The sequence below is a fragment of the Vombatus ursinus genome, unplaced genomic scaffold, assembly GCF_900497805.2.
Source record: "Vombatus ursinus unplaced genomic scaffold, bare-nosed wombat genome assembly UNPS02014793.1, whole genome shotgun sequence".
NCBI lineage: Eukaryota > Metazoa > Chordata > Mammalia > Diprotodontia > Vombatidae > Vombatus > Vombatus ursinus.
The window spans coordinates 18,294,222-18,320,581 of record NW_020954571.1 but is presented as its reverse complement, the minus strand read 5'-3'; the positions used below and the strand labels follow the sequence as shown (position 1 = coordinate 18,320,581).

Sequence of the window (26,360 nt, the reverse complement as noted above, 5' to 3'; positions counted from 1 at the left end):
ATTGTGGGAAACTTATGCAATGTGGACTCCTGGATGTGAGTGGTTGGATTCCACTTAGTGATATCTTGCAATGGTGGTGGGGGCAGCTGAGCTGTTGGGCAGGGTTATCACTCCTTCTCTGGACTCCCATACTTATGGGCAACACTCCTACTTCCCAGTAATTCCCTCAATTTCTCCATATAAGCACAACTTTCTTCATAGCCACTTTGACTCTCAGACATGTCCTGACTTTCCTTTCAAGCTGTGAATAGGAAGAAGAGACAATGGAAAAAAGAACTGGCCAAGGGCCACCTCCTATACCAATCCCAGTTCATCATAGCCTTCTCACAAACAAAGTTACTGATTCTTTTAATTAGAAATATCCATATCAGTTTATCTCTTAATTTTCTCTAAGTCATCAGTCAGGAAAATTGCCTTGGTGAATAAATATCACAGTTGTAAAATCTATTTTTTTCTCTCTCTCCCAAATGCCTCCTCTATTGTCTTTCTCAGCTGCATTTGAGCTATGAAATGCAGAAATCAGTCATATAATGGTTAACTATTTATCTTGATCAAACTAATTTGAAAAATAAGGTAAATAGGAAGATATGTTAACTTTAAAGAAACAGATAAATTTCATGAGCAAATGAACATTGTCTCTTGAGAAAGAAGAGGCAACAGAGACGTGTGGGCAGGAATACCTAGCCTTGAGTCTGTTCCTCTGGATGAGCCCAGCAAAAGCATAATCTCCCCATGCACATCTCATGGCCCCCAGATCTGTGGTGGCTATTCCATTATCATAATTCTGCTTCTTCCATGACTGTGGTTCTTTGCAGCTTTGCTTTCTCACTCTCCTACTCTACTGTTTGTTGGGGCTACTCTCCCTGGGTTCCTTCTCCTTCTCCTGGGTGGCTTTTCTCATGCTGGGGACTAGTAAGAGTTTACCTTAGCTTTCATGAGAATTGCATCATCAACTCCTTTAGAAAAAGAAGGGGGTTGCTTGTCAATCAAGTTCTGGCCACATCAGTCCAGAGCCAGGGAAGTTTCCCAGGGTCTCAAACAAGGGGTGGGGGGACATTGATTGCAGTTTTTGTTTGAATCAGCAGACATTGCTTTCCAGAGGCCATATTTTTATCATAATCCCAAGAGGTATTATTAATAGTAGTAATAAAATGTAAGGTCCTTGAGGGCAGGGTCTGTCTCTAAGCTATATTGCAGTCATAACACAATGACTAGCACATAGCATTTAATAAGTACTTGCTACTGTTGTCTATACTGGTGTATCTTAAGTGTTATTGTTTTACTTCTTGCTGTTATGGGTCTTACACTTAGGTTTGGTTTGGTTGGTTTATTGTAATTATGTAAGAAATCATATTTGAATGAAATGTAGAGCTGAAGAAAAAAGAATGGAGCTGGAATCTTTGGCAATACCTGGTTGATTTGTTGACATATACTATTCTAAGTATGACAGCCAAGGCACTAGAATTCAAAGAAAGTATCTGCAAGCAAAGAATGGGCTACAGTGAAACTTTGCAAATAAATTACAATTTTCTTAAATAGAAATAAAAATAGGCAAGGAAACTGATAGCAAAAGAATGAAGCTTGGTTAAACCTAGCTTGGATGATCAAGACAACTCTGTGTAAGAACTGGCTTAGATCCGAAACAGATGTGGTTTTGAGTGGAAGTGGTATAAACTATTCCTCCATTCCTTCTCCAACCTCTGCTTTGTAGAGAAAGGGTCATCATACTAGGGATTAATTATTTGCTATTTTGGACCAAGATGGACTATTCCAGAAATAGGAAGAGAAAGAAGAACAAATAATGAAGAACAAAGATTGCTGCCTCTAAGAGATAAAGTCAGAATCAAGACAGAGAAGGTTGAACATAAAATGTATCAAAATGACCTTAAAGTTTAATGCATGTGTGTGGTATGGAATCTTGCTCCTACATTATGGTGTGTGGGTAGGGGGCTTTTTGGCAAAGGATAGTGATGATATAGGGATAGCCTGGATAGGATGATGCCTTTGGTCATTGTAAAGAAGGAGAAGATAAGAAGTTCTGTACAATTTCTAGCCAGTTGAATTAGATCATGAGCAAGAACATTCCTGTAACTAAGACAAGTCACCCTGATCAATAAAGCAACCTAGATGTGCCAATGCCAATCAAACTAGATATTGTACCCTCAAGGATTTAACCTTTTCATTTCCAAATCTCCTATTCTGATTGGTGAATGCCTCATAGGGCCCACTATATCAGGTCAGCTCTACTTATAGTTCATTTTACTCTCTGGCCATCTGTTCAACATACACCTTGCTGCTGCTTGTATAGCTTCTACAATATCCTTCCTTTGCCTGTCTAATTCTTTAGCCATAATTCATTCAGTACTACTATTGTTTTTGGAAAGGATGTGCCATTCTATTCCCTTATGCCTTTACTCATCACCCTTGTTACTTTCCGAACCAAAATACCCCTCCCTGGCCACCATTCCCCTTTATTTGTGCTCTCCCTCTATCTGCATGTAAACTGCTTTAGGGCAGGGACTATGGCTATGATTAGATATGTTCACATCTGTTATTGGGTTTGGCTTTACTCTTGTATTTGCAATCTAGTGCTTGGCTTGTAGGAAGCATTGAATAAATGCCTTTTAATTATTTCATTCATTAATATCTTAAAGTCTGAATCTATATGTATTAAATTGTAAACCCAAACCTCTAAAGTATATAGCAAAGACCATGACTGGGCATGAAGGATAATAGCTTTATTTCAGGGAAGGACTTATTCATCTCAATACCAGGGACCAAGACACTGACGCAGGCAGCAAGAATTCCAAGTAAAGTGGATTTTATTTAGTATGATACAAAGCCAGCCTCACCCACTAAAAACATTCAGAAGAGAAAGTAATCTTTGGCTCCTCATGGCCCCCAGTGCTTAAGTTGTGTTTCCTTCCTTTTATCAGGCTGATGTATGGCTATTTCTGTTTCTATTTCTTTTTTTTTTCCCCTCCACCCATTCTTAGGAGCTCTCTGACCACCAAAGGACTAGGCATCCATGCCAAGTAAAACAAAAAACTCTTGCCATTGAGGTCTACTGAGGCTTCTTTACTATGTGATGGCAGACCTCGCCAGATTAAAGCTCAACGTGTTCTCTCTTCACCCCAGCTGGCTCTTTTGACATGACCTCAGTCCAAAATTCCACTTCTTTCTCCTTCAGATTTTTGGCTGCTTTGGGGGTGATGTTAATTTGGAGGTAACCTTCATTCTGATCATAGCCAGGCCACTTTGGCAGTCCTTCCCCATTAGGGTTTCTGAAAAAAAAATCAATATTTTTAAAATAAAAATACTCATTGAATCAGCGGTGGTCGTTCAAAAACAAAAAAAAAAAAGGAGAGAGAGATACCTACAAAACATATTGAAGCAAAATCCCTAGTAGTTTCCCTGTGTTACCAATCTTACCCCTTCTTAGCAAAGTTGGCCCAATATTTCATCACGGTCCTGCTAAGTCTCTTCTCTTCCTCTGGTGAGCTTGCTGAAAATGAGAATTAAAGACATTAGAATGTGACTACAATATTTTTAGGGATAAAATTGAGAGGTACATACTCAGTGCCCATCTCATGCTCCTTTCACACCCATTTCCACTTGTGAGCTCTGCCATGACTCCTGCACTTTACAATGTTGCATACATCCTGGTGTGTCCTCCCCAGATATTGCTGTGACCCAATATCTCTCTATTTCTTTAACTTTTTTTGCTAATCCTACCAAGATTTTACTTTCCTTTTCTCTAGAAGTAATTTTAAGAAATAATCAAATAATACCTAATAAATGCCAGTACACGGGCATATATATTTAGAAAGAAGGCACTAACTATAAAGGAATTAGTCTCTAATGGTGGAATTTCAGGCATAAGCAATAGCTTAGCAGGAGAGAGCTTTTGGAGAGGATAATGAATACTAATAGCATCTAGGATCATAAAATTTTGCTTATAGGAACCATCTACCTTTCAATGAGAGTCAAAGGGCCACACTTGAGGACCTAGAAGGCCACATGTGGCCTTGAGGCTGCAGGTTCCCCACCCTTGGTCTAGACCCATCCCTTTATTTTACAGATAGTGAGGCTAAAGACTAAATGACTTATCCAAGGTCATATATGTAATAAGCAGCAAAGCTTAGATTTGACTTCTTCCTAGGCCTTCTGACTCCAAATCCATTTCTTTTATGTTACCCTATTTCCAGCTTGGTATCTAAGTCCTAGGGATCCATTGTGTTGAACATTCAACCTCAAAGCATTTGCTGAGAGTGGCATTTAAAATGTCAAGGTGGTCTGCATTCAGATTCTCTCTCAGAGCGGGAAATACGTAGAAATCCTCAGGAAGCCTAGTAAAGGTGGCCAGAACTGGCTGTGCTTGAAAGGAAAATGGGCATCCAGAGCATAGACCAGGGGTGGGGAACCTGCAGCCTTCAGGCCACATGTGGCCTTCTAGATCCTTCACAAACCCTTTTGTTCTATAAAATCTGGATTTAATCCAAAGACCACACTTAAGATCTAGAAGGTCACATGTGGCCTGAAGGCCACAGGTTCCCCAATCCTGGGTTAGACCAAAGCCCCTAGATGGAAGGATTGCTGTTACATGGTCATCATATAAATTAACCTTGAACACACTGGTTAACGTTTTGATTCTGTGGTACAAAGACTCCTCTAAAGTATATCTTTGCTATGCTCATGTTACTATGATGAGCCTCTAAAGCAGGGCAGACTATCAGTGAAAGCTAGGCTCCAGAAGCAGAGCTATATGAATGCTCTAGTGACAGGATATAAGCTTATTTTTGTCTTTGACCCCAAGTGTCTACTTCAGTGCCCAAAACATAACAGACATTCAATAAATGCTTATTGATTGATTGATTGTTCATGATATTCTTTCACTGCGAATGCTCTCATAATCAGAATTGGAATTTAGATGGACTTTGGATGAAGAATACCTAGTTCAACTCATCCTCAACAGAAATCTCTCCTACAACATTCTTAACAAGTGATTATTCAACCTTTGCATTGTTGTGGTTGTTGTTATCATTTCAGTTGTGTCCAACTTGTCAAAACCCCATTTGGGGTTTTCTTGGCAAAGATACTGAAGTAGTTTACCATTTCTTTCTCCAGCTCATTTTGCTGATGAGGAAACTGAGATAAATAGAGTTAAGTGACTCGCCCAGGGTCACACAGTTAGTAAGTGTCTGGGTCAGATTTAAATTCAGGTCTTCCTTATTCCAGGGCCAGTGCTCATCTACTGCACCCCCTAGTTGCCCTCAGCATTTGATCTCATGAAACAGAAGGACACTTTGGGACATTTCTAATCATTAAGAAATCTTCTTCACATTAAGCTGAAGTCCATCTCTCCCTGTAACTTTCATGCACAGCTCCTAAATCTCCCCAAGCAGAACAAGGTTAATCCTTCAAAATCTTGAAAAAGCTGTCAGATCCTACAAACTCTTCTCCTCTTCAGGTCAAATATCGTGCTTGTTTGCTTCAAGCATTCCTCATATGACAAATTCTGAAGGCCCCTCACTCTCCTGGTTCCTTTCCACTGGATGTTCTCCAGTTTGTCAATGTCTTTTCAAAATATGGTACCAGGACCTGAGCACAATATGCCAGATACCATCAGAACAAAGAACATTATAGGAATATTATCATCTCACTAATTCTATACACTATGCTTCTGTCAATTTAGCCCCAAATGCCATCTACTCTTTGTGGCAAGAAGAAACCCTTGTTCAGTGATGACACATATGACTTAGGATACATTGCCTAGTGAGATGAGCCTGGGGTAGAGAGTGGGGAGCCAAAAGACCTTCATTTTAGTTCTGGTTCTGCCACTAAATTTAGGGAATGCATTTCTTTTCTCAGGGCCTGTTTCCTTATCTGGAGGGAATGGCTAATAACCATTCCCATTTAAGAAACTCTAGTTGCTCTCTATCATCTCCAAGATCAATATAAAAATTCTTTGTTTGGCATTTAAGGCCCTCATTGCCTAGCCAACTCTTACCTTTCCAGTTTCCTTTATACCTAAATCTCCGCCCACCCACCCACCCACCCACCCCTATTTTCTCTGTGATCCAGTGACACTGGTCTCCTTGCTGTTCCTTGCACAAGACCTTCCATCTCTCTCAACAGTACATTTTCATTGACCATTCCCCTCCTATAAGTGGAATTCTCACCCTCCTGATAACTGCTTTGACTTCACTGTCTTCTTTCAAGTCTCAGCAAAAATTCCACCTTCTGAAAGAAATCTTACCTGGTCCTCCATAGTCTTAGTGCTCTTTCTCTGAGATGATCATCTCTAATTTACTCTATCTATCTATCTAGTTTGGATATAATTATTTGCATGTTGTTTTCCCTATTAAACTGTGAGCTCCTTGAGAGCAGGGGCTGTCTTTTACTTTACATCCTTCCCTCTCCATGCACCCCTCAGTGCTTAGCACAGTGCCTGGCACATAGTAAGTACTTAACAAACTCTTATTCACTTGACTTGACTTTCTGCTTCATAGAAGATTCTGTGAGAATCAAGTGAAATGATTGATAAATGAAAAGGGTTAAGTAATTGTTTAAGTTAAATATAATTTTCCAAATAACTAGTAAATAATGTTTTGATAAGGTTTTTGTAGCAAGCAGATATCAATCACCTTTCAAAAACGGAGCCCCAAAGACAGAAAGAATTTCATCCCCATGGTCTGCCTTCACTGTCTCTGGTTTCAGGTTGGTTGAGAAGCTTGGCCGATGCTGAAATTCATACATGTATGTTGGTGCACCTGATGCTGAAAGAAAGAATAGTAGAAAATTCAGTATATCAAGTTTTCTACCTCAGATGTATTTACTTACAAGGGAGTCCCTAGGGGCTGCTTGGTAAATATGAAAGAATTTTGCTCTGAGTTCTTAAGTTAGTTTAATTAATAGGGGACTCCAAGTTCTGGGTATATAAGAGACCTAGAGGAGCTGACAGAGATATGCAGAGTGATGGCTGGTATTGATAGACATGATTTTCCTAATGTTGAAAACTACCTTCAGTTCAGTAAAAGATCTGCAACCTTGATCATAGTATTTTAGTTGTCCAGGACCATCTAGTTCAGTCTTCCCTCATGTCCATCAGATGGTTCCTTATTCCTAGGCACATGGTAACATTATTCTACCCCAAGATGAATTAATGCTCCATAGAAGTTCATAGCTGAAAGGAACCTCAGGAGCTTTCTAGTCCAACCTATACTTGAAAAAGAATCCCACAACAGCCTAACCAACACATAAGCAACCATCATCTGCTTAAAGACCTTCCGTGAGAGGACTCCACTACTTTTCATGGCAGCCCATTCATTCCACTAGTTTATAATTCTCATTGGTAAGTAGTGTTTTATTTTTACATTAAACCTAACTTTCCCTTTTTGTAACCAATCCTTCACTCTTAACTCTTCCCTTTGCGGATAAACAGAACAAGCCTAATCCTTGCCTCCCTCCCTCCACCAAGATACCCTTTTAAATACTTGCAGAGAGATATCATGTCCTTCCTGAACCTTCTCTTCTCCAGGATAAAATCACCAGTTCTTTTAACTTATTTTCATATAGTTTAGATTTGATCTGTTTCTCAATGTTCATTGCCACTCCTGGAATATTCTCCAATTTATTAATGTCCTTCCTAACTGTGGCATCTAGAAATGAACATGATAATCTACGTATAATATGACCAGGGCAGAATATAATGGAATTAAACATTTTGTTAACTTAACTGGGCCCTCATTTCATTAAGGCAAACATTCTTTTTCTAGATGCTATTGATTCACTATCCCAACATTCTCATCACTCCTCAAGCCTCCCACATTTTCACCTGAAGACCTTGACTCTGGCTTCACTGAAAAATATTGAGAATATTTGTCAAGAACTCCTCCCTTCTCCATTTCTTCTTAAGTCTCACATCACTTGAATATCTCCTTCTACTTCTTTTTCACTCTGCTCTCAGATGAAGAAGAAGCTCTTCTTGCCATGGCAAATTCCTTTACATGCACCCTCAATTCCACCCCTTCAAAATTCTCCAGAACATTGCCTCCCACTTTTATCCCCACTCTCGTCTTCCAATATGTCCAGGTCTCTTCCGTCCTTAAAAACTAAAATCTCACACAATCTGATCATTCTCAGTAGCTATCATCTTATATCTATCTACTCCCTCATGACTGAAGTCCATGAGAAAGAAGACTACAATCAATGCCTCCATTTCCTTTCCTTTCATTCTCTTCTATACATTGTACAATCTGGCTCCCAACCTCATAATTTAACTGAAATTGCCCTTTCCAAAGTTTTGAATGTTCTCTCAACTGCCTATGAGAACTGGCCTTTTCTCATTCTTGATCTTCCTTGTTATCTCTATAGCATTTGACATGGTTGATTGCCTTCTCTTCTTGGATAATGTCTTCTTAAGGCTTTAGTGACACTGCTCTCTTCTAGTTCTTTATATCTGACTGTTCCTTCTTATTCTTCTATGCTGGTCACACTTACTAGCTTTGTGGCCTTGGGCAAGTAACTGTAATATCTGATCTTGGAGTTAATTGGGAGTTGCTGCAGTTTACTGAATAGGGAGATTACCTAGTCAGACCTATATTCTAGGATAAGCACACTATATCACAAAAGCAACATTTTAGGACATAAAGAATATATAAAAATAAAATGTATCCATACCTTTATTTAATCTAGAATTTTCAATGAATCAAAGCAAACTCATGGATTCACAATCTGAAATTATAGTGTGGCCTATCTAGGCCAAACAGTGTCCTTTGCTCACAAACTGTTCCTCTCCCTTACATCAAAAAATATATTGTCCTGTATCCTAATAGGAAATAGCAGAGTCAGAATTTGAATCAGATTCTCTGAATCTATCATTCTTTTTTGAAATTATTTTTATATTTCATTAAATATTTCCTAATTGCATGTCAAAAAATTTTAACAATCACTTTTTTAAACTTTTGAGTTCCAAATTATCTCCCTCCTAACCCTTCTCCCTCCATGAGAAGGCCAACACTTTGATTTTGATTACATATGTGTAGTCATGCAAAATATATTTCCATATTAGCCATGTTGAAAAAGAAAACACAAACAAAATAAAATAACAAAAATAAAGAAAGTTTAAAAAGTATGATTCAATCTGCATTCAGAGTTTATCGGTTCTTTCTCTGGAAGTAGATGACATTTTTCTTAAATTTCTTTAGAATTGTATTGGATCATTGTCTTGATCATAGTAGCTCAATCTTTCACAGTTGATCATCTTTATAATATTGCTGTTACTGTGTGCAGTGTTCTCCAGGTCCTGCTTACTTCAGTTTGCATGAATTGTATCCCTTCAATTTCTATTCTTTGCCACCACACAAAGAGTTGCTATTATTATTTTTGTACAAATAGACCATTTCCCCTTTTCTTTGATCTCTTGGAGATATAGACCTAGCAGTGGTATGGCTATATCAAAGGACATGCATAGTTTTATAACCCTTTGGGCATAGTTCCAAATGGTTCTCCAGAATAGTTGGACCAATTCACAACTCTACCTACAGTGCATTGGTGTTCCAATTTTTCTACATCCTCTCTAGAATTTGTCATTTTGCTTTTCTATCATGTTAGCCAATCTGGGGATGTGAGGTATCTCAGAGATGTTTTAATTTGTATTTCTCTAGTCAATAGTAATTTAGAGCATTTTTCTTGTGACTCTTGATAGCTTTAATTTTTTCTTCTGAAAATTGCCTGCTCATGTCCTTTAGCCATTTATTAACAAGGGAATGAATCTCATTTTCATGAATTTGACTCAGTTCCCCATGTATTTGAGAAATGAGACCTTTATCAGAAAAACTTATTGCAACTTCCCCCCACTTTCCTCTTTTCCTTCTAATTTTGCCAGAATTAGTTTTGTTTATGCAAAAGCTTTTTAATTTCATGTCATCAAAATTATCCATTTTACTTACTGTGATCCTCTCTGTCTCTTGTTTGGTCATAAACTCTTCCATTACCCATAGATCTGACAGGTACACTTTTCGATGCTCTCTTAATTTACTTAGGATATTACTCCTTATGTCTAAATCACTTATTCATTTTCTTCTTATTTTGGTATACAGTGTGAGATGTTGGTCTCTGTTTAGTTTCTGCCAAACTGCTTTCTAGTTTTTCCAAAATTTTTTTGTTAAACATTGAGTTCTTGGTTTATCAAACACTAGATTACTGTAGTCATTTACTACAGTGTATTGTGTATCTAATCTCTTCCACTGATCCTCTACTCTTTTTTTTTATCAAATACCAGATTATTTTGATGATTACCATTTTGTAATATAGTTTGAAATCTGGTACTAGTGGGCTACCTTCCGTCACATTTTTTTCATTGATTCCCTTAATATTCTAGACCTTTCATTTTTCCAGATGAATTTTGCTACTATTTTTTCTAGTTCTATAAAATAATTTTTGGTTGGTTGATTGGTACAGTACTGAATAACTAAATTAACAGGTTGAACTGTCAGTGAACTGTCAGGTATTGTAGTCCAATAATTCTTAAATTAGCTCTCCTCAACATATTATCTAGGTCAGTTACTTTTCCAAATAGATATTTTACCTTTTCTTCTATTTTTCCATTCTTTTGACTTTGTTTTAAAATTGTTTCTTGATGTATCATGGAGTCATGAGTTCTCCTTGCCCAATTCTAATTTTTAAGGAATTATTTTCTTCAGTGAGATTTTGTAGCCTCTTTTTCCATTTGTCCAATTCTACTTTTTAAGGAGTTACTTTCATCAGTGAATTTTCATACCTCTTTTTCCATTTGTTCAATTAAAATTTTTTTAGGCAATTGGGTTAAGTAACATGCCTAGGTTCACACAGCTAGTAAGCATCAAGTGTTTGGTCTGAGGTTGGATTTGAACTCAGGTCCTCCTGACTTCAGGGTCGGTGCTCTATCCACTGCACCACCTAGCTGTCCCTTCTTTAGGTTATTTTTGTGCCTCTTTTACCAAGTTGTTAATTGTCTTTTAATATTTTTCCCCTTTGCTTTCATTTCTTTACCTATTTTCTTTCCCTACCACTCTTATTTGATTTTGAAAAAAAAAAATGATTTTTCCACGAATTCTTGTTGGGCTCATGTCCAATTTACATTGTTTCCCCTCTACAGCTTTGCTTGTAGTTATTTTGATTTCATTGTTTGTTCTAAATTTGTGTTTTGATCTTCTCTATCACCTTAGCTGCTTTTTATGGTCAAGTTCTTTTTTTGTTGTTTGCTCCTTTTTCCACCCTATTTCTTGATTTGAAATTTTATGTTAATGTTGGGTTCTATTCTAGGCATGAGAGTTGGGAGGGGCTCTCTTTCAAGCTTCAGGCTTTTTCACACTACTGTTTTCATAGCTAGTTCTGGAATTTGGAAGTTTTTGGTGCTTCAAAGGTGGTATCATCTGGGGAGAGGTGTGGTAGTTGCTATCTTGGTCTGCACCCTAGTCTTACCCAGGGAGGGCCCCTGATCCCTTGGGATTACAATCAGTACTGATCCTCAGGGCCTCTCCTTCCATGGGAGTAGAAATGATACTGCATGTCTGGGTCTCTGATCTCTTGGGGTCAAAAGTGATACCTAAGAGTCGGTATCACTTTTGGCCTCAATCCCTTCTAGCAAAGAATGCTGCTCTCTGCCCTTGAACTTTGACCCTGAAGTGGGTATATGCAATGGAGTTGCCAAGCAACATCTGGTCTGGTATCTAGTGCTATCACAGAGGTACCCTGTAATCTCTTATCATTTGCCAGATCCTCGTACCATCTCTGGCTTAGGAGAGACTGAAGCTGCTGCTGCTTCTGTCTCCACTACCTAGTCCAACTAGTAGCGTTTCATCCACATGGTCTCCAAGCCAGCCTCATCCCCCATGTCACAGATCTCTCTTCCCAACCTCTTATGTTGTCTTGGCCTGGAAGAATATGTCACTTTGACCTTTTTTTCTTTTTTGGCTCTGCCACTCTAGTATTCAATTTGAGGTATTATTTTAAAGTTGTTTGGAGAAGAATGTTGGGAGAGCTCTGCTGAGGGCTTTTCTACTCCATCATCTTGGCTCTTTGCCCCTGAAAGTCCTAATGCTCTTTTTACTAAAAAGAGAGTCTCCTATTTATTCTGTCTCTGGGTAGGGTTTGAATATTGAGTATTCATCCTTGCCTAATTATTGGGATGAATAAGGTTGACTGTGTTACTACTTGCTGTTACTCAGGAACTCACCCATATGAAATCGAGCCAACCTCACAGATGGAATTCCAAATACCAAGTCTCCTAACAATTTTGTAAACAGTTCTTTCCTTTTCATAGGATCATTTGTCATTCCAAGATATTCCTTAGTTAAAACAGGAGTAAGGTCTTTGGGGATTTTCTGAAATGATAAACAAAGAAGTAAAGAGGAATACATGACTGGCTTTTCATGCATTCATTCATTAGTATGCATCACATAAAATTGTACTAATTAACACGTTTTCACAGCAACATCATTATATCATAACCAACCTGTACTATAAAGTTGTTACTTTGCTATAACATCATTTAACCAATGCCTATTTATAACACTGCCACTGAACTAAATGTCCTTTGAAATACTGTTTCACCTAATATTATGTTTCTATAAAAACATTGTTAAATTTTAGGTGAGATATCCTATTTTAAGTACTTGTATAATGTTTCTATGTTATGCATGTTAGAAGTTATAGAAGTGAATAAGATAATTCCTTTCCTCAAAGAGATTATAGTCAAACATATAATATGACAAGTATATAAGAGAGATGTAAACAACATGATATGGGGGTTCTTCAGAGAAGGATTAGAATTCTTCCATCTTAGGGGAAGAAAAAGATTGGAGAAGGCTTCATTATTTCACTACATGCAGTCTTTTACTGACTACTACCTTACAGTGAGGAAAATTATGCTAAAGTTTTCTACTTCTTAACCAAAGGAGGGAAATACAAAGTAGAGTAAAATTCGGTCTCTTTGAGTGATTTTTTTCTGCCTTAGGATGCTAGGCATCATAGTGAATTGAAAATCATATAGGATTAGGTGTGAGAATACTTTGACTTAAACCCTGGCACTACATATACATATACATACATACATGCATATATATATGTGTGTGTGTGTGTGTGTGTGTGTGTGTGTATGTATGTTTGTATTAGATTCTATGATCCTTTCTAACTCTGAAATTCCAAAGTCTAAGTTCCCTCCCAGCCCTGACATCATAAAGTTCTAAATGTCTTACAACAAGTGGGTAGGAGCTCCATAACAGTGCTGTTGCTGTTTCTTGGTCTGGTATGCCTTCTGAGAGAGGGAACTCCATCAACTGCACCAGTCATTTCACATAAAAGAAATAACAATTAACATATGAAATAAAGCAGGTTTTATGAAACAAGCAGGGAGAGTACTCATTTTATTTTGGTTTAAGTTGAGTTAAGCAGTGAGTTTACCTGGCTTATTAAATGTCCTAGGAAACATCTAAAGTGAAAATCAGGAAAATGTTTTTAAAAGTATGAAAACAGTAAATGCCTCACTTCTACCCAGCCAACAGGCATATCCATTAATATGAAGATCTCTATGGTGCTCAAATAATCAGAAAATATGAAGCTTCTAGATTCCTGTTCATCAGAGTTTACTTAGGTAACTAGGTAAGGGGGGAAACTGAACCTGCAATCGTTTTAGCAATGCCTTTAGAAGTCTCCCATGTGCCGTTTGTGATTCCTGAAATTCTGGCATTATTACAAGATTGTTTCCAAGTAGAATGTAAATAACACTGAGAAATTTACCTCTTATCATAAGCCATTTAAATTTGGGAGGATAAATTCAGAAAAGGATTTGGAAATAACCTCTAAGATCTCCTTGTTCAATGATCTCATTTTAAATATATGCATATAGCCCTGTTATGACCAATTACATAGAATAAGGGCAGAGACACTGAAATGTAAAGGGAAGGACTTTCAGGTGTAAAGGTAACATTCTGAAACTTGGATAGGATGGGAGGTGAAAATAGCATGTGAAGAAGCTATCAAGATAATGAATTTATCCTGAGAGCACAGACTATTTCAAAAGCTCTGTTTCCAGCCTTTCATCTTCATGAACTGGACTCTGGGGAGTGTAACGTGGCTGATCATAAGTAAAGGCAGAACTCCTTACTGAGAGAAGCCATCTTTGAATCAGAGAAAATGGTCGGTCAGAAATGAGTAGACCTCTCTACCCCCTGGCTGGAGGTCACAAAACTAAGACCTAAAGCTCTGAAGGAATCAAAGGTAAGAGACTTCTTTCAATCTTAGGCTAAGGGTTGTGGCCCTTGCTGAAAAGAGCACTGAAGTGTTACACTTCAGCTGAGAAAAGTGTTGTGACATAGCCTGAGATTGTTGAAGATTGCAATTGTCCACCAAAAAGCAAGCACAGGAAATACAGAAGATAGAACACACACAGGAGAGCCAAGCTCTGGGAAGAGTACAGTGGTCTAGGGATTTGCCTTACCCAGACCAGTAGTAGCTGATATTTTATTTACTTACACAGGTACATAAATAAAGTATGTGTCCAAAAAAATACACAGTGGTTGGGGGAGGATACTAATGAGGAAAGGCATATTGAAGGATGTGGCATTTGAGCTGAGTCTTTAAGGAAGTTGGGGTCCAAAGAGGTGGAGATGACTAGGGAGAGACAGGAATAAGTAAAGCTTTTCAAAGGCACAGAGACCAGAGATGTAATATTACGCAAGAGAAACAGCCAAGTTGGCTTAAGTGCAGTGTAGAGAATAGTGGATAACTAACTTGAAAAGATATGTTGGAGCCAGAGTATGAAGGATATAAAATGCTATAGGAGTTTGTATTTTATCCTAAAGGTATTGGGAAGTCATTGAAACTTATAAGATAGGGAAATTACATGGTTAGATTTGTACTTTATAAATATCAATTTAGCAGCTTTGAGGAAGATGGATTAGAGAAGGAAAAATTCTGGATATAGAGGGACCAATCAGGAGGCTATTAGATTAGTGTCTAGGCCAGACCTCTACAACTTCTCAGTAGGTACGGGCCAAAATTAAAATAGGCTAAACTTATTCTGGCTGCAGATGGGTTTTTAGCAGCTCACTTTCCAAATAAAGGTATAATTAATGATTAAATTATTTTACAAATAAACCATATTAACAAAAGGAAATTTCAATTAATATCAATTAATTATACATATTACTTGAGATTTTTATTTATCATGAAATTGCTTCTCTAAGACTAGAGACAGACTAAATGGTTGGTTGTTGTGGGTCACATAACAAACAGGAGAGATTGCACAGTGGCAACCCACCTCCCAAGTTACATGATGGTCACAATAGTGACTAGTGGAAGGTGGCTTAAGCGGGGCATGGACAAAGCACTAGTTACAGCTTTACTTTCTTTTACATCCTCTATGTTTTTCATGGGCTGCCCAAAATCCTTTGGCCAAATATTGTGCCGGCCTGGTCTAGGTAATAGGCAACAATGTCTTTGACTTGGGTGGTTATGGTATGAGTAAGGAGAGGTAATCATGGGAGAATTGTTGGAAAGGCAGAATCTTGAGGCTTGTTATCCTTTCCCTTGGACAAGGAAAGTAAGAGTGAAGAATCAAGGATGACTCTTAGGTTTTGGATTTATAGGATTGAAATGGTGGTTCTCTCAACAATAATAGGGGGTGGGTGAGTTTAGGGGAAAAGATAGCTCTGTTTTAGATGTGTTGGATTTGAGATGCTTACGGGACATTGAGATGCAGATGTGAATCAGCCAGTTGAAGATGTTGGACTGGAACTCAAGAGAGAAGTGAGGGCTGGATATGTGGACTCAGGATCCCTCTGTGGAGAACTATTAATTAAATCCATGGGAACTGATAAGATTGCCATGAGTATAGAGAGAAAAGAAGAAGATGAAGAAAAATAAAAAAGACCCAGTGCTAGGATATACCCATGTACTAGGGCAGGCCATGGATAATGAATCTCTGAATACAAATAAGAAAGATTAGTTCAACAGGCAGTCCAATGTCACACTGAACACACACACACACACACACACACACAATGGGATGAGGAGAGATATTCAGAAGAAAGAGGGATCAGTGGTGTCAGATTCTACAAAGAGATCAAAAAAAGATAACTTTCAGGGCAGCTAGGTGGTGCAGTGGATAGAGCACTGGCCCTGAAGTCAGGTAGGACCTGAGTTCAAATCCGGCCTCAGACCAAACACTTGACATGTACTAGCTGTGTGACTCTGGGCAAGTCACTTAACCCCAATTGCCTAAAAAAAAAAAAAAAAGATAACTTTCCTTTTGGCTCTATGAGAGACTCTAGTATTTCCCAACTCTAAAAGGAAGCAGATGGAAAAGACTATAAGATCACTGGATTGTGTGTCCATATTGGGGGCAGAGGTCAGTGGGAGAGAGGGTATGACAAAAAACAGGGAAACACCTGGGTTTTAATCCTAGCTATGCCACTAACTTATCTTGTCATTCTGGGTCTCAATTTTACCACGTGTAAAATAAGAGATTCGGATTAGATGGTCTCCAAAGTTTCTTCCAGGTTTAATATTCTATTCTATGAGTGAGAGTGCCAAATATCAGGTTTGCCTTTGCAACAATTTTACTGCTACCTAGAGCACCTATTGACGAATGAAGTTTTATGCTGGAGTAGGGGTGGGGGTGGGGGTGGGTATTGTAATTAGCTCAGAACCTGCAGCAAATTATCTCTAGATCAAGCTATAGACAATTTTCCCAATTTAACTAGAAGGAAGCCCTAGTCCTACAGACTGCAGAAGGAGAAGCATGAGATTCCAGAAAAAAAAACAAAAACAAAAACTTAAACAAACAAACAAACAAAAACACAATGTTCTCACAGTTGGAATAATCCAGCCAAATTCATGATTGTTAATTCCTATGATATAGGGAACGTGATTGAACTTCTTTTCAGCCAGGAGCTCTTCAGGACTTTTCGGCAAAAATACTCCATCAATGACTCCAGGTAGGAAAGAAATTTTCTGGAAGATGATTGAAAAAAAATAACATTCACTTTCCCTTAGTAGAATGGAGAAAAATTGATGACTTATTACTATGAACTATAACAGAGGGGTACTATGCTCTCATTTATCCAAGGATAAGATCAACAAGGAAGAGGATGTACAGCTTTCCTCTGGGCTTCTGAAACACATGGATATTTGAAAGCTAGTGCAGTTATGACATTACTAAAGCAAGATACCCAAGAGAGAACTGTTAGGAAGGCAAAATTCTCAAGATTTGTTCACTGATTGCATAAGGGGAGTAAGAGTGAAGAAATAAGGATGACTCAGGTTTTAGATTTATGGGATTGGAAGAATGGTAATTTTCTCATCAGTAATAGGGGATGTCTGTGACTCACAAATACTCAGTTCATCAGTGAGCTAATTACTTTCAGCTATATTAAAACCATTTCAACACAATGACACATTTGGAAAAGTTAAATTGAATTAACATATCAAAATATATATTTTTTATGAATTTAATGAACACCCAAAAAAGAGCATTTCCATATACAAAATAGAATTTTAAAAAGGATCATATGTGAAACTATAAGTTTCTATTACATAAAACTTGCTTTTAAAAAAACATTTAACTTGTCACTTTCAAAGCTACCTTGCTTGTCTATTTCTCGCTGAACTTCTTTGCATTTGACTCTCTTTTATTCCATTTCTTCTTCTTCTTTTTTTTTTATTTTTGGCAATTCTATCACTAGCTCCCCTTATTCCCCAAATAAAAAGGGAAAAATAATCATTATAAAAAAACAAATAGGCAAGCAAAACATATGTATGTATTTGATGTGCAAAAACTAAATGCTTCATTCTGCAGCTTGGTTCTATTATCTCTGATAAGAGATGGGTAGAATGTTTCATCATCAGTCCTATGGAGTAGTGTTGTTGTCACTGACCATAGCTGTTAAATCTTTCCAAGTTGTTTTTATTTTATAAATCGTTCTCCTGATTCAGTTCAGTCCATCTACATCACATCACTTTATACAAATCTTCTAAGGCTTCTCTGAAACCATTTCATAATGTCAAATGACACAAAAATATTACATAATTTGTTCAGTCATTCCCTAATTGATGGACACCCATTAGTTTCCAGTTCTTTGCTTCTTCAAAAGAAGCTTCTGTAAATATTTTTGTAGAAATGGGTTGGTTTTTTTATTTAAAAAAAATAATTTCAATAACTTCTTATTAAGCACTTACTATGTGCCAGGCACTGTGCTAACCTCTGATAGTACATATACAAACAGAAAAATGGTCCTTGTCTTCAAGGAGCTTACATTCTAATAGAAGTAGACAAAAAATACCAGGTGAGGTCAAAGGGAAAGGAAAGGAAGGGAGTGGAAATGAAGGTTCCCAGAGCAGAGGCATTGCAGAGAAAGTCTAGAAGGATAAGTATAGCCTGGGGAGAAATTAAGATGTAGCTGGCCTGGGCCTCCCTTTCAAAAGAAGATTTTGTGAGGAACCAGTCAATCAGAGGGAGAGTGCATACTGGTGAAGGGTACTTCCAATGTGTGAAGTCCAGCAATGGGGTGAACTTTTAGGATAAACAGGTTTTTGGAATAGAAGAGTCTGGGAGTGTCAGGAGTACAGCCTGGAGGTGTTCCTTTGGGGGTACAGGACTACTAGTAGTAGCTCTGAGTAAAAAAGTAGGCATAATTTAGTGGCTTCAGGGGCATAATTCCAAAATGATTTCCAAAATGGCAGTTTCACCAAAAATGTAGTAGAGTACCTGTCTTCCCCCAGTCCGCCCAATACTGTCATTTTCCTTTTTTGTCATCTTTGCTAATCTGATAGATATAAGGTGAATCCTCAGAGTTGTTTTAATTTTCATAGCAAAAAAAAAATGTTTTTAAAAATTAGGACATAAAAACAAATCCTTCAGGGTTGGGATGGCTGTGCAGAATGATGATCATCCTAGGGCTCAATGCTTCTCAGATAAAGGTTCCCTGTCTTTACATCTCTCCAACACCAAGTCAAGCCCTATCACTCTCCGGAAAGTCTTTCCTGACTTTGCCTATACAGATCTCTTCTTTTTCTAAACTCATATAGCACTGCTTTGGAGATGAAAAGATTGCTGAATTTGGAGCCAGACCTGGATTTAAGGTCTGGCTCCAACACATCCTAGTCATCTTACTTTCCTTAATTATAAGAGAGAGAAAGACACTTCCAACTGTCTAACTCATGGAATTGAGAGATAAAAAGTTAAAAACAAAAGTAGCCTGAACCAAATTAAAATGTAATTAGGAAATATTTAACAAAATAAATAAAAATATAATAGAACATAGATAATATTGATATGCTATTATACACACACATACACACACACACACACACACACACACACACACACACACACATATATATATTACCTCATATTAACATTATAAAGTTAATCTTCAACTTTCCCAGGGTATCTTTTCTAGAAAATGGTACAGAAGTCATAAACGCTAATGCTGATACATTGAACTTATGGGAAATAGGGAGTTAGGTTCCCAGGACTATAAAAACTCATTTTTTTTTTGCTAGAGATTGCTGAAAATATACTTTTCTGCATCCAATTGTTTTTTTTCAATTTATTTGTTTATTTTTAATTTTCAACATTCACTTCCACAAAATTGTTCAACTCTTCAACCTCTCCCCTTCTCCCCCCTCCATGATGGCATGCATTTGGATTACGCCTTCCCCCAATCTGCCCTTCACACCCTCACACCTTTTCTGGTCCCCTTCCCGTTCTATTTTCCTGTAGGGTAAGATAGATTTCTATATCCCATTGCCCATGTATTTTATTTCCCAGTTGCATGCAAAAAAATTTCCAACATTCATTTTTAAAACTTTGAGTTCCAAATTTTCTCCCTTCCTCCGTCCTCACCCACCCTCCCTGAGAGGGCAAGCAATTAGAAATAGGCTATACATGTGCAATCATGCAAAACACTTTCATAATAGTCATGTTGTGAAAGACTAACTATATTTCCCTCAATTCTATCCCACCCCCTGTTTATTCTATTCTCTCCTTTGACCCTGTCCCTCCTCAAAAGTATTTGCTTTTGATTACCCCCTCCCCCTGCATCCAATTCTTTATAATAAAACATTAATTTTGATGAAATAAACTTTTCCTAACATATTAACTAATAAATAACCCATAAAATTCAGTACACAAATTGAAATTGGTAACATAAAAAACATTTTTCTCATTAGTAATTCCTCAGAATTCTGTGACTTTTTGTGCTAACATCTCAATAAAAACAAAACAAAACAAAACCTTACTTTCAAACAATATTCACTTTTCATAACACATGAAATCCATAGTACCATAAATACAATTAAGTAAAGTAAACAAAATTTTTAGAGCTAAAACAGTTTTTAACCAGAATCTTTTATTTCACTGTGTCAGATGGTGGTGTGAGGCTGTGGTATTATATACTATACTAATGTAAACCTCTCTACCTTGGCTGCATTCGGAAAACCAAGGGAAAGGTTGCTGGGACTTCAGTCACTGCTGTTGGAAGAAGATAGGACTTCCAAGAGTTTGACATCACCTTAGAGCCCAAAGACATTATGCTTTGGAGGCATAATTGCAACACAAAACTTGAGTTTTAAAGGCAAATAATGAAAACATTCAATGAATGCATAGGTACTTCTTTACAATGGTAGGGTGAACAAGATCAGTGAAATATCTAATAGAATACCAGTTGCTCTACAGATCTACGAGCATCATACCTCTCATTTTTTTCTCTACTTGCACATAGCTGCGAATGTGAAAATGAGGTCACTAATAAAATCACACTGATACTTGAAGTCAGAAAAAATTAAACATGGTAATATTAAAGATTGACTCTGTGTGTGTGTGTGTGTGTGTATGTGTATGCATTATACAGTGCAGAGGACATTCCCTCCCCCAGAAGTGCCCCAGATCAATAAAATCCTAAGTCTACCTCCTTTCTGTATCTCTACCAACTAGCTCAGGAGTTTTACTTGTGTTTATTAAATGAATGGTTTAATTGGTAAATTGATAGAAAAAAAAAGTTTGGAGTCTCAAAAGAGACAGTCACGGCAAATGGTTTTGCAAAAGGCGCTAGGTTAATACTTGGTTCAAAGCAAAGTGGTTCTGTAGCAGTTACAAGTATTCACCTCACAAATTGGTAGGGATTAACTGAGAGCTGATTGTCTGATGCCTTGGCCTTATTTCTGAGAGCTACCGAAAGGATTCATCAGCCCAGCTCATGTATTTCCCTAGAGGCCACCATGAAACTGACAAAGCCAATCATAGCCTCAAGAAAGGGCATTTTTAGCAGTGGCTAATTATATGTGTGTTGGGGAGGAGGCAAGGTAAGAAAGGAAGATAGGCTGGTAGTGGAGGAATGGAACTGAAATAATTCCATTTATACTGGGCTTCCTCTTGTCTTTAATCAGTACTTGAAGGAACCAAGATTGAAAACCCATAATTAAGAAAACAAGGATGCTTTTTTTTTTTTACCTCTGTGGGGTCTCCCAAGAAATCCAGGCCAAATAATCCCTGTGAAAACAAACAAAAAGGGTAGGTGAGAGAACTTCACATAAAGAGCGGATCATGCTTTACGTGCTGTTCAAGTTCCTTCTTTCAGTGTTCTTATGGGATTAAGTGAACAGTTTCTGATCCCTTTCACACCAGGAGCAAACTGAAGCTGGGATAGTTACTGAGATAATGACAAGGTCTCTTGGAACAAAGCTAGGAATCACCATATGAGGATCTGGGGCCTCCATTTCTTACCTATCTTTTCCCCACATGCTAGGGCTCTGAAGGAGAAAACAGGCCTGTGAATAAAAAGTACTTTTTTTACAATATTTTTGAGAACACCTAATCTGTCAGCAGGCCTTCCCTGCCCTCAACGCATTCCTAGCTCCAGGATAGAAGCTGGGGAAACAAGAATGCATTGTTCATTTATATAACTCTGCAATTAAGATCATATTTGCATTTGGTGGAAACATTGCCAGTGGGCCTGGAACTGATCTAGGAACAGCCCCTTCATTGCTGTTGCACAAACCAGCTGGAGTTGATTCCTTCATTACTGAAAGAAATCTGGCTAGAACCTTGCTCTGGATCACTAGAATTTAGATTCTCCAGAATCCCACCAGCCTTATCAACTGAGCTCATATGCATAAAGCAGAGTATTGTTGATATATCCAAGTTATGTTCTAAGCCCTGAAAACCACTTTTGATTCAATTTCCCAAAAGTGTCTTGCTTAATTGTTGGGGGCTGGAGCATATGTAGTTAAATATTCTAAGGCTGTATTTTATACTGCATGTGTGGACAGAGAATTAAACAAGTGTGAACAGATGACTCCAACTGAGTAGGCCAGAGAAATCCCTGAGAAATGGGCACATTTAGTGAAGAATTCAGGGGTTGGGTCTCCATTCCCTCAGGGATGGGTTAAATAGCTCAGTTTCTCCTGAGAGCCAAAGTATATACACACCACTGGCCCCTGCCTTTGTCTTCTCTGCAAAGATAGATTCTCAGGAATATCTGACAATGAGGTTTCCTTGAGTGGGCAGGGAATTCAAGAGTTCTTCTGATCTAGCCCCTCAGGCAGTTAGATAAAACATCAAGTAAGAATGCCCGAAAACCATTTCTCTGGTCACATCTTAATCAAACAAGGTGAGTTTGAAGGACTTTTGTGAAAATATTTTTTCTTAAAATATGGCTGTCTGCATTTTTACAGATGAGAATTTCACATTCATAGAGGGTCATTCATTCTGTCTGAGAGAACTGAAAAGTCTGAAAGGATTATGGGCATTGGCAATGGGTGAGAATCCAAGGTAACCTACCATCTTCCGACCTGCATCCAGGATTTGCTCCTCTGATTTCTGTCGCATACAGTGAACCATGCTGGCTGAAGTGACTTTTTTGCACCCAGCAAAAGTCACTATTTTCTGCAACAAGATATAACAAGGATAATTTATTCTAAAGCAGTGCCTAAATCCATGTGTTCTTGGACCTGTGACAGTACAGCATAAAGTAAAGGACACTACATTAGGAGCTCAGGAGCCCTAAACAGAGGGTTGGGTAAGTCCATGTTGTCATCAATTGGCTCTGCAACCTTCAGCAGGTTACTTTCCTTCTCTGGAATTCAGAATCCACTTGTGTAAGATGAAGGGTTTGGGTTAGATGATCTCAAAGATCTAAATTATATGACTCTTTGAAGGGAGTCAAGGGTTTGGAATAAAATATAATGCAAAAGGCCTACCTCAACTGCTGCTGTGAGGCTGGAATTGTGCAAACAATCCATTAAGCTAACTCCACTCTGAGAAATAGCTCGGTGGAAAAGGTTCTTGGTCAAAGGAGATAAAACCTAAGAGAAGAAAAGAAAAGGGAAAAAAATTACATTTCAAGAGCAGAGCCAGAGTTAAGATGGGGTCACTATGGCTCTGACCCTGAGCACTGAAATTCAGAGGGCACTGACAGCCCTAACATTCCTTTTCCTGCATTAAAAACAAAACAAACACAACCTAAGAATAACTAAGTTCGGTATGTACATAGCAATAATAATTCATTAAAATGAGAAGCTGCCATTTGATGACGATTTTCCCCAGCTACCTTACCTCAGGTGAGCTCTTTCCCCATGTAGGTCTATCCTGTTCCTTACCGTACATTAGAAGTGGTTTCTGCACCAGCCTTGAGATATTCCCAGGATTTCTCCCCACCCAAGTCCTTTTTTTCTAAGGAAACCCTTCCTTTCTCAAGTGAATTTCTCTTAAATGGTTGATTTGAGGCAATCCTGGGAAGGAGGCTAAATGAGAAATTTCCTAGGAGTAGCTCTCCCTCAATTAGATTGAATAATAAAAATAAAGAACCACAAAATGCAAAAACAAAAATCTTCAATGACAATACGAGGAAAAATGAAGGGCATCAACACAAATTCTTAGGGAAAGATAACTGGAGACCAACTTATCTGCCTCTGATTTCTCCTGCTAGCCTTGTTCCGAGAATTCCCTTATCTTACAACCTGGATGCTAGCCCAGGGTGGAGAACTGCCATGCCCATGGCTGATCCCAGAGCAGATAGAAGTCTTACCATTCTGGTCCTGCACTCTCCCACAGCTAATGTCCTGGCCTTAATAGGCCCTTACTATAGGACAAGAAGAAACATAGAGGTAGCAGAAGGAATGAGAAAGAAGTGGAGAAGAGACCTAATTACAAAGACTTTCCAAACACCTCTTTCAGCATTGTCCTAGGGGCCCCTCTCTTGACTCTTTCAAGATTAGCTCCTGGGAGTCATATGTGAGAACAAAGATATGTGTAGAGAGGATAGTGGAAACCAGAAGAGTGAAACTGGTGAAGGTGGTGAAAAGTCTCCCTTCTGTGGTGTCCCAAAATTTGTTAACTTCACTTTCTGAGGGAAAGAGACCTCATCCATATCTAGTAGTCTGAGAGAATAGAGAATAGACAGTGAGGGCTAGAGTCAGGGGATAACAATACTGAATCTACAGGATGGAAAGGATTGGTTTACTAAGGCGCACATTTTCATTAAGGACATGATAGAAAAATCAGCCCAGTGACTGATAAAAACAGACAAAAACTTATTGAATAGAAGACATAAACATTAGAAAAAAAATTAAAAAAGGATCTTGCAACAAAGGAAACTGAGTAAATAATCACCTGAGCATTATGAAGTATTAAAACAAATTGTTTGAGAAGCTCACAAGTGACAGTTGAACAATTCAAAGAACAAAATGAAAATATCATAGAAATAAGAACAGAAATTAGAAATTTTAAGAAAGAAATCAGTGTCCAATCAAAGACTAAAGCGTTCAGAACGAAAGTCAGACTTTTCCCTATAGTACATCCTCTGAAAAAGGAAAAAAAAAAGAATTGGAATGTAAAAATGAAAGAGAAGGAAAAATAATGGAGCAAAAACTTGTTTTTAAATGGGGGGAAAACCATGAAAGTTCTACAAACCAGTAATACTGAACATGAGAGTAGGTATATAAAGAAACAAACTGAACATCATAGATTTTCCAGAAACACAAACACAAACACAAACACACACACACACACACACACACACACACAGAAAGAAAACTTGAAAACTTGAAAGCCTGAATATCATTTAAGAAGTCATTCAGAAATATTGGAAGGACACAACAAAGCACACATCAAGAAAATCCATAGAACAATAATAAAAAGACCCCCACTCAACTTTAATCAAGAAATCTTATAATCAAATTTTAGAACTGTAACATTAATAAATTTTGTAGGTAGCATGAGAAAAATGCTTTACATTCCTAGAATAATCAGAATAGCACAGAATTGCTCTATGGTTATAAGAAATTAAAAGAAAAATTGGAATATATTGTGAAGAGCAAAGAATATCTGTTGACACCCCCAAAATGGTATATCTTGCAAAGGTGAATCTCAATTAAAAAAAAACAAACAAAATTGATCATTCAGTAAAAGAAAAAGAAAAAAATTCATTCCTTCAAAGGGATCTCAAAGTGAGCTGAATATTTGACATGCAAACTAAGCAAACAGCATAGTTAAGTACTTTCATACAGTAATGAAAGATTAAGAAATGAAGTGTTTGCTTTCAAGAAGCTAGGGCTAGACAAGGATGTGAAGGTAGGCAGGGAGGGTGCTTTAATTATGTGATTTAATTTAAAAAAATACCATCTGAGAGGCAGGCAAAAGACAACAGAAATATGACATAACTAAGAATAAAAGATACAAAGGGAAAAAAAGGATAAGTAGAATGAGTCAATCAAAATTTCAGGGGAAAAAATCTCATCTCCTTGCTCTAAATCAATACTAAAGGTGATGAAATAATGTAGAAGAAAACCATTTGGATGTAGAGAGAGCAAAATTAATGACTGATCAGGATTGAAGAGGAGAGATGGAAGATCTGTTCAGTATCTATTCCCTCGACCACTGAGATCATGGAAAAGTAAGGATAAAAATCAAAACCTGACAGTTTGCATAAAGTAACACATTGAAATTAATGGGAAGAAAGAAAATCTTTTATGCTTCAGCCAACACTAAAAAAGTAGGAGTTGAAATTGTGGTCTCAAATAAGATAAGAATAAAATTTAAAGCCAGGAGTGATAAATAGTGAAATAACCTCATGCTTGGTCAGTAGAGATAAAGTCTGAGAAAAGAGAAGTACGATTTAGTAGCAGAGAGGTGGAGGGTGGGCGTGAATATAGCTTTGTTCCAGAGCACCAAAATTCAGAGAGTTCTGACAGCATTTTTCATTAGCATAGCCTCCATAAATAATGAAAACAATGAAAAATAACAATTCTCTTCATCTCTCTCCCCACTTTTCTCCTCTCTCTGTCTCTCTCCCTCTCTTCTCTCTCTTTGTCTCTCT

At 37.7% G+C, this 26,360-nt stretch overlaps 1 protein-coding gene across 1 annotated transcript in view; it reads right to left on the bottom strand.

Moving 5' to 3' along the window:
• Positions 1–2,804: 2,804 nt before the first annotated feature.
• LOC114048472 (liver carboxylesterase 1-like) overlaps positions 2,805–26,360 on the bottom strand; it is a 61,786-nt gene continuing 38,230 nt past the window's right edge. Inside the window, exons 6-14 of the mRNA XM_027869391.1 lie at positions 23,245–23,349; positions 22,826–22,930; positions 21,497–21,535; positions 16,858–16,998; positions 13,242–13,322; positions 12,221–12,368; positions 6,648–6,779; positions 3,433–3,505; positions 2,805–3,284 (exon numbers count right to left, since the gene is read on the bottom strand). Coding sequence (XP_027725192.1) covers positions 3,107–3,284; positions 3,433–3,505; positions 6,648–6,779; positions 12,221–12,368; positions 13,242–13,322; positions 16,858–16,998; positions 21,497–21,535; positions 22,826–22,930; positions 23,245–23,349 — 1,002 coding nt within the window. The 3' untranslated portion in view covers positions 2,805–3,106. The remainder of the gene's footprint in view (positions 3,285–3,432; positions 3,506–6,647; positions 6,780–12,220; positions 12,369–13,241; positions 13,323–16,857; positions 16,999–21,496; positions 21,536–22,825; positions 22,931–23,244; positions 23,350–26,360) is intronic.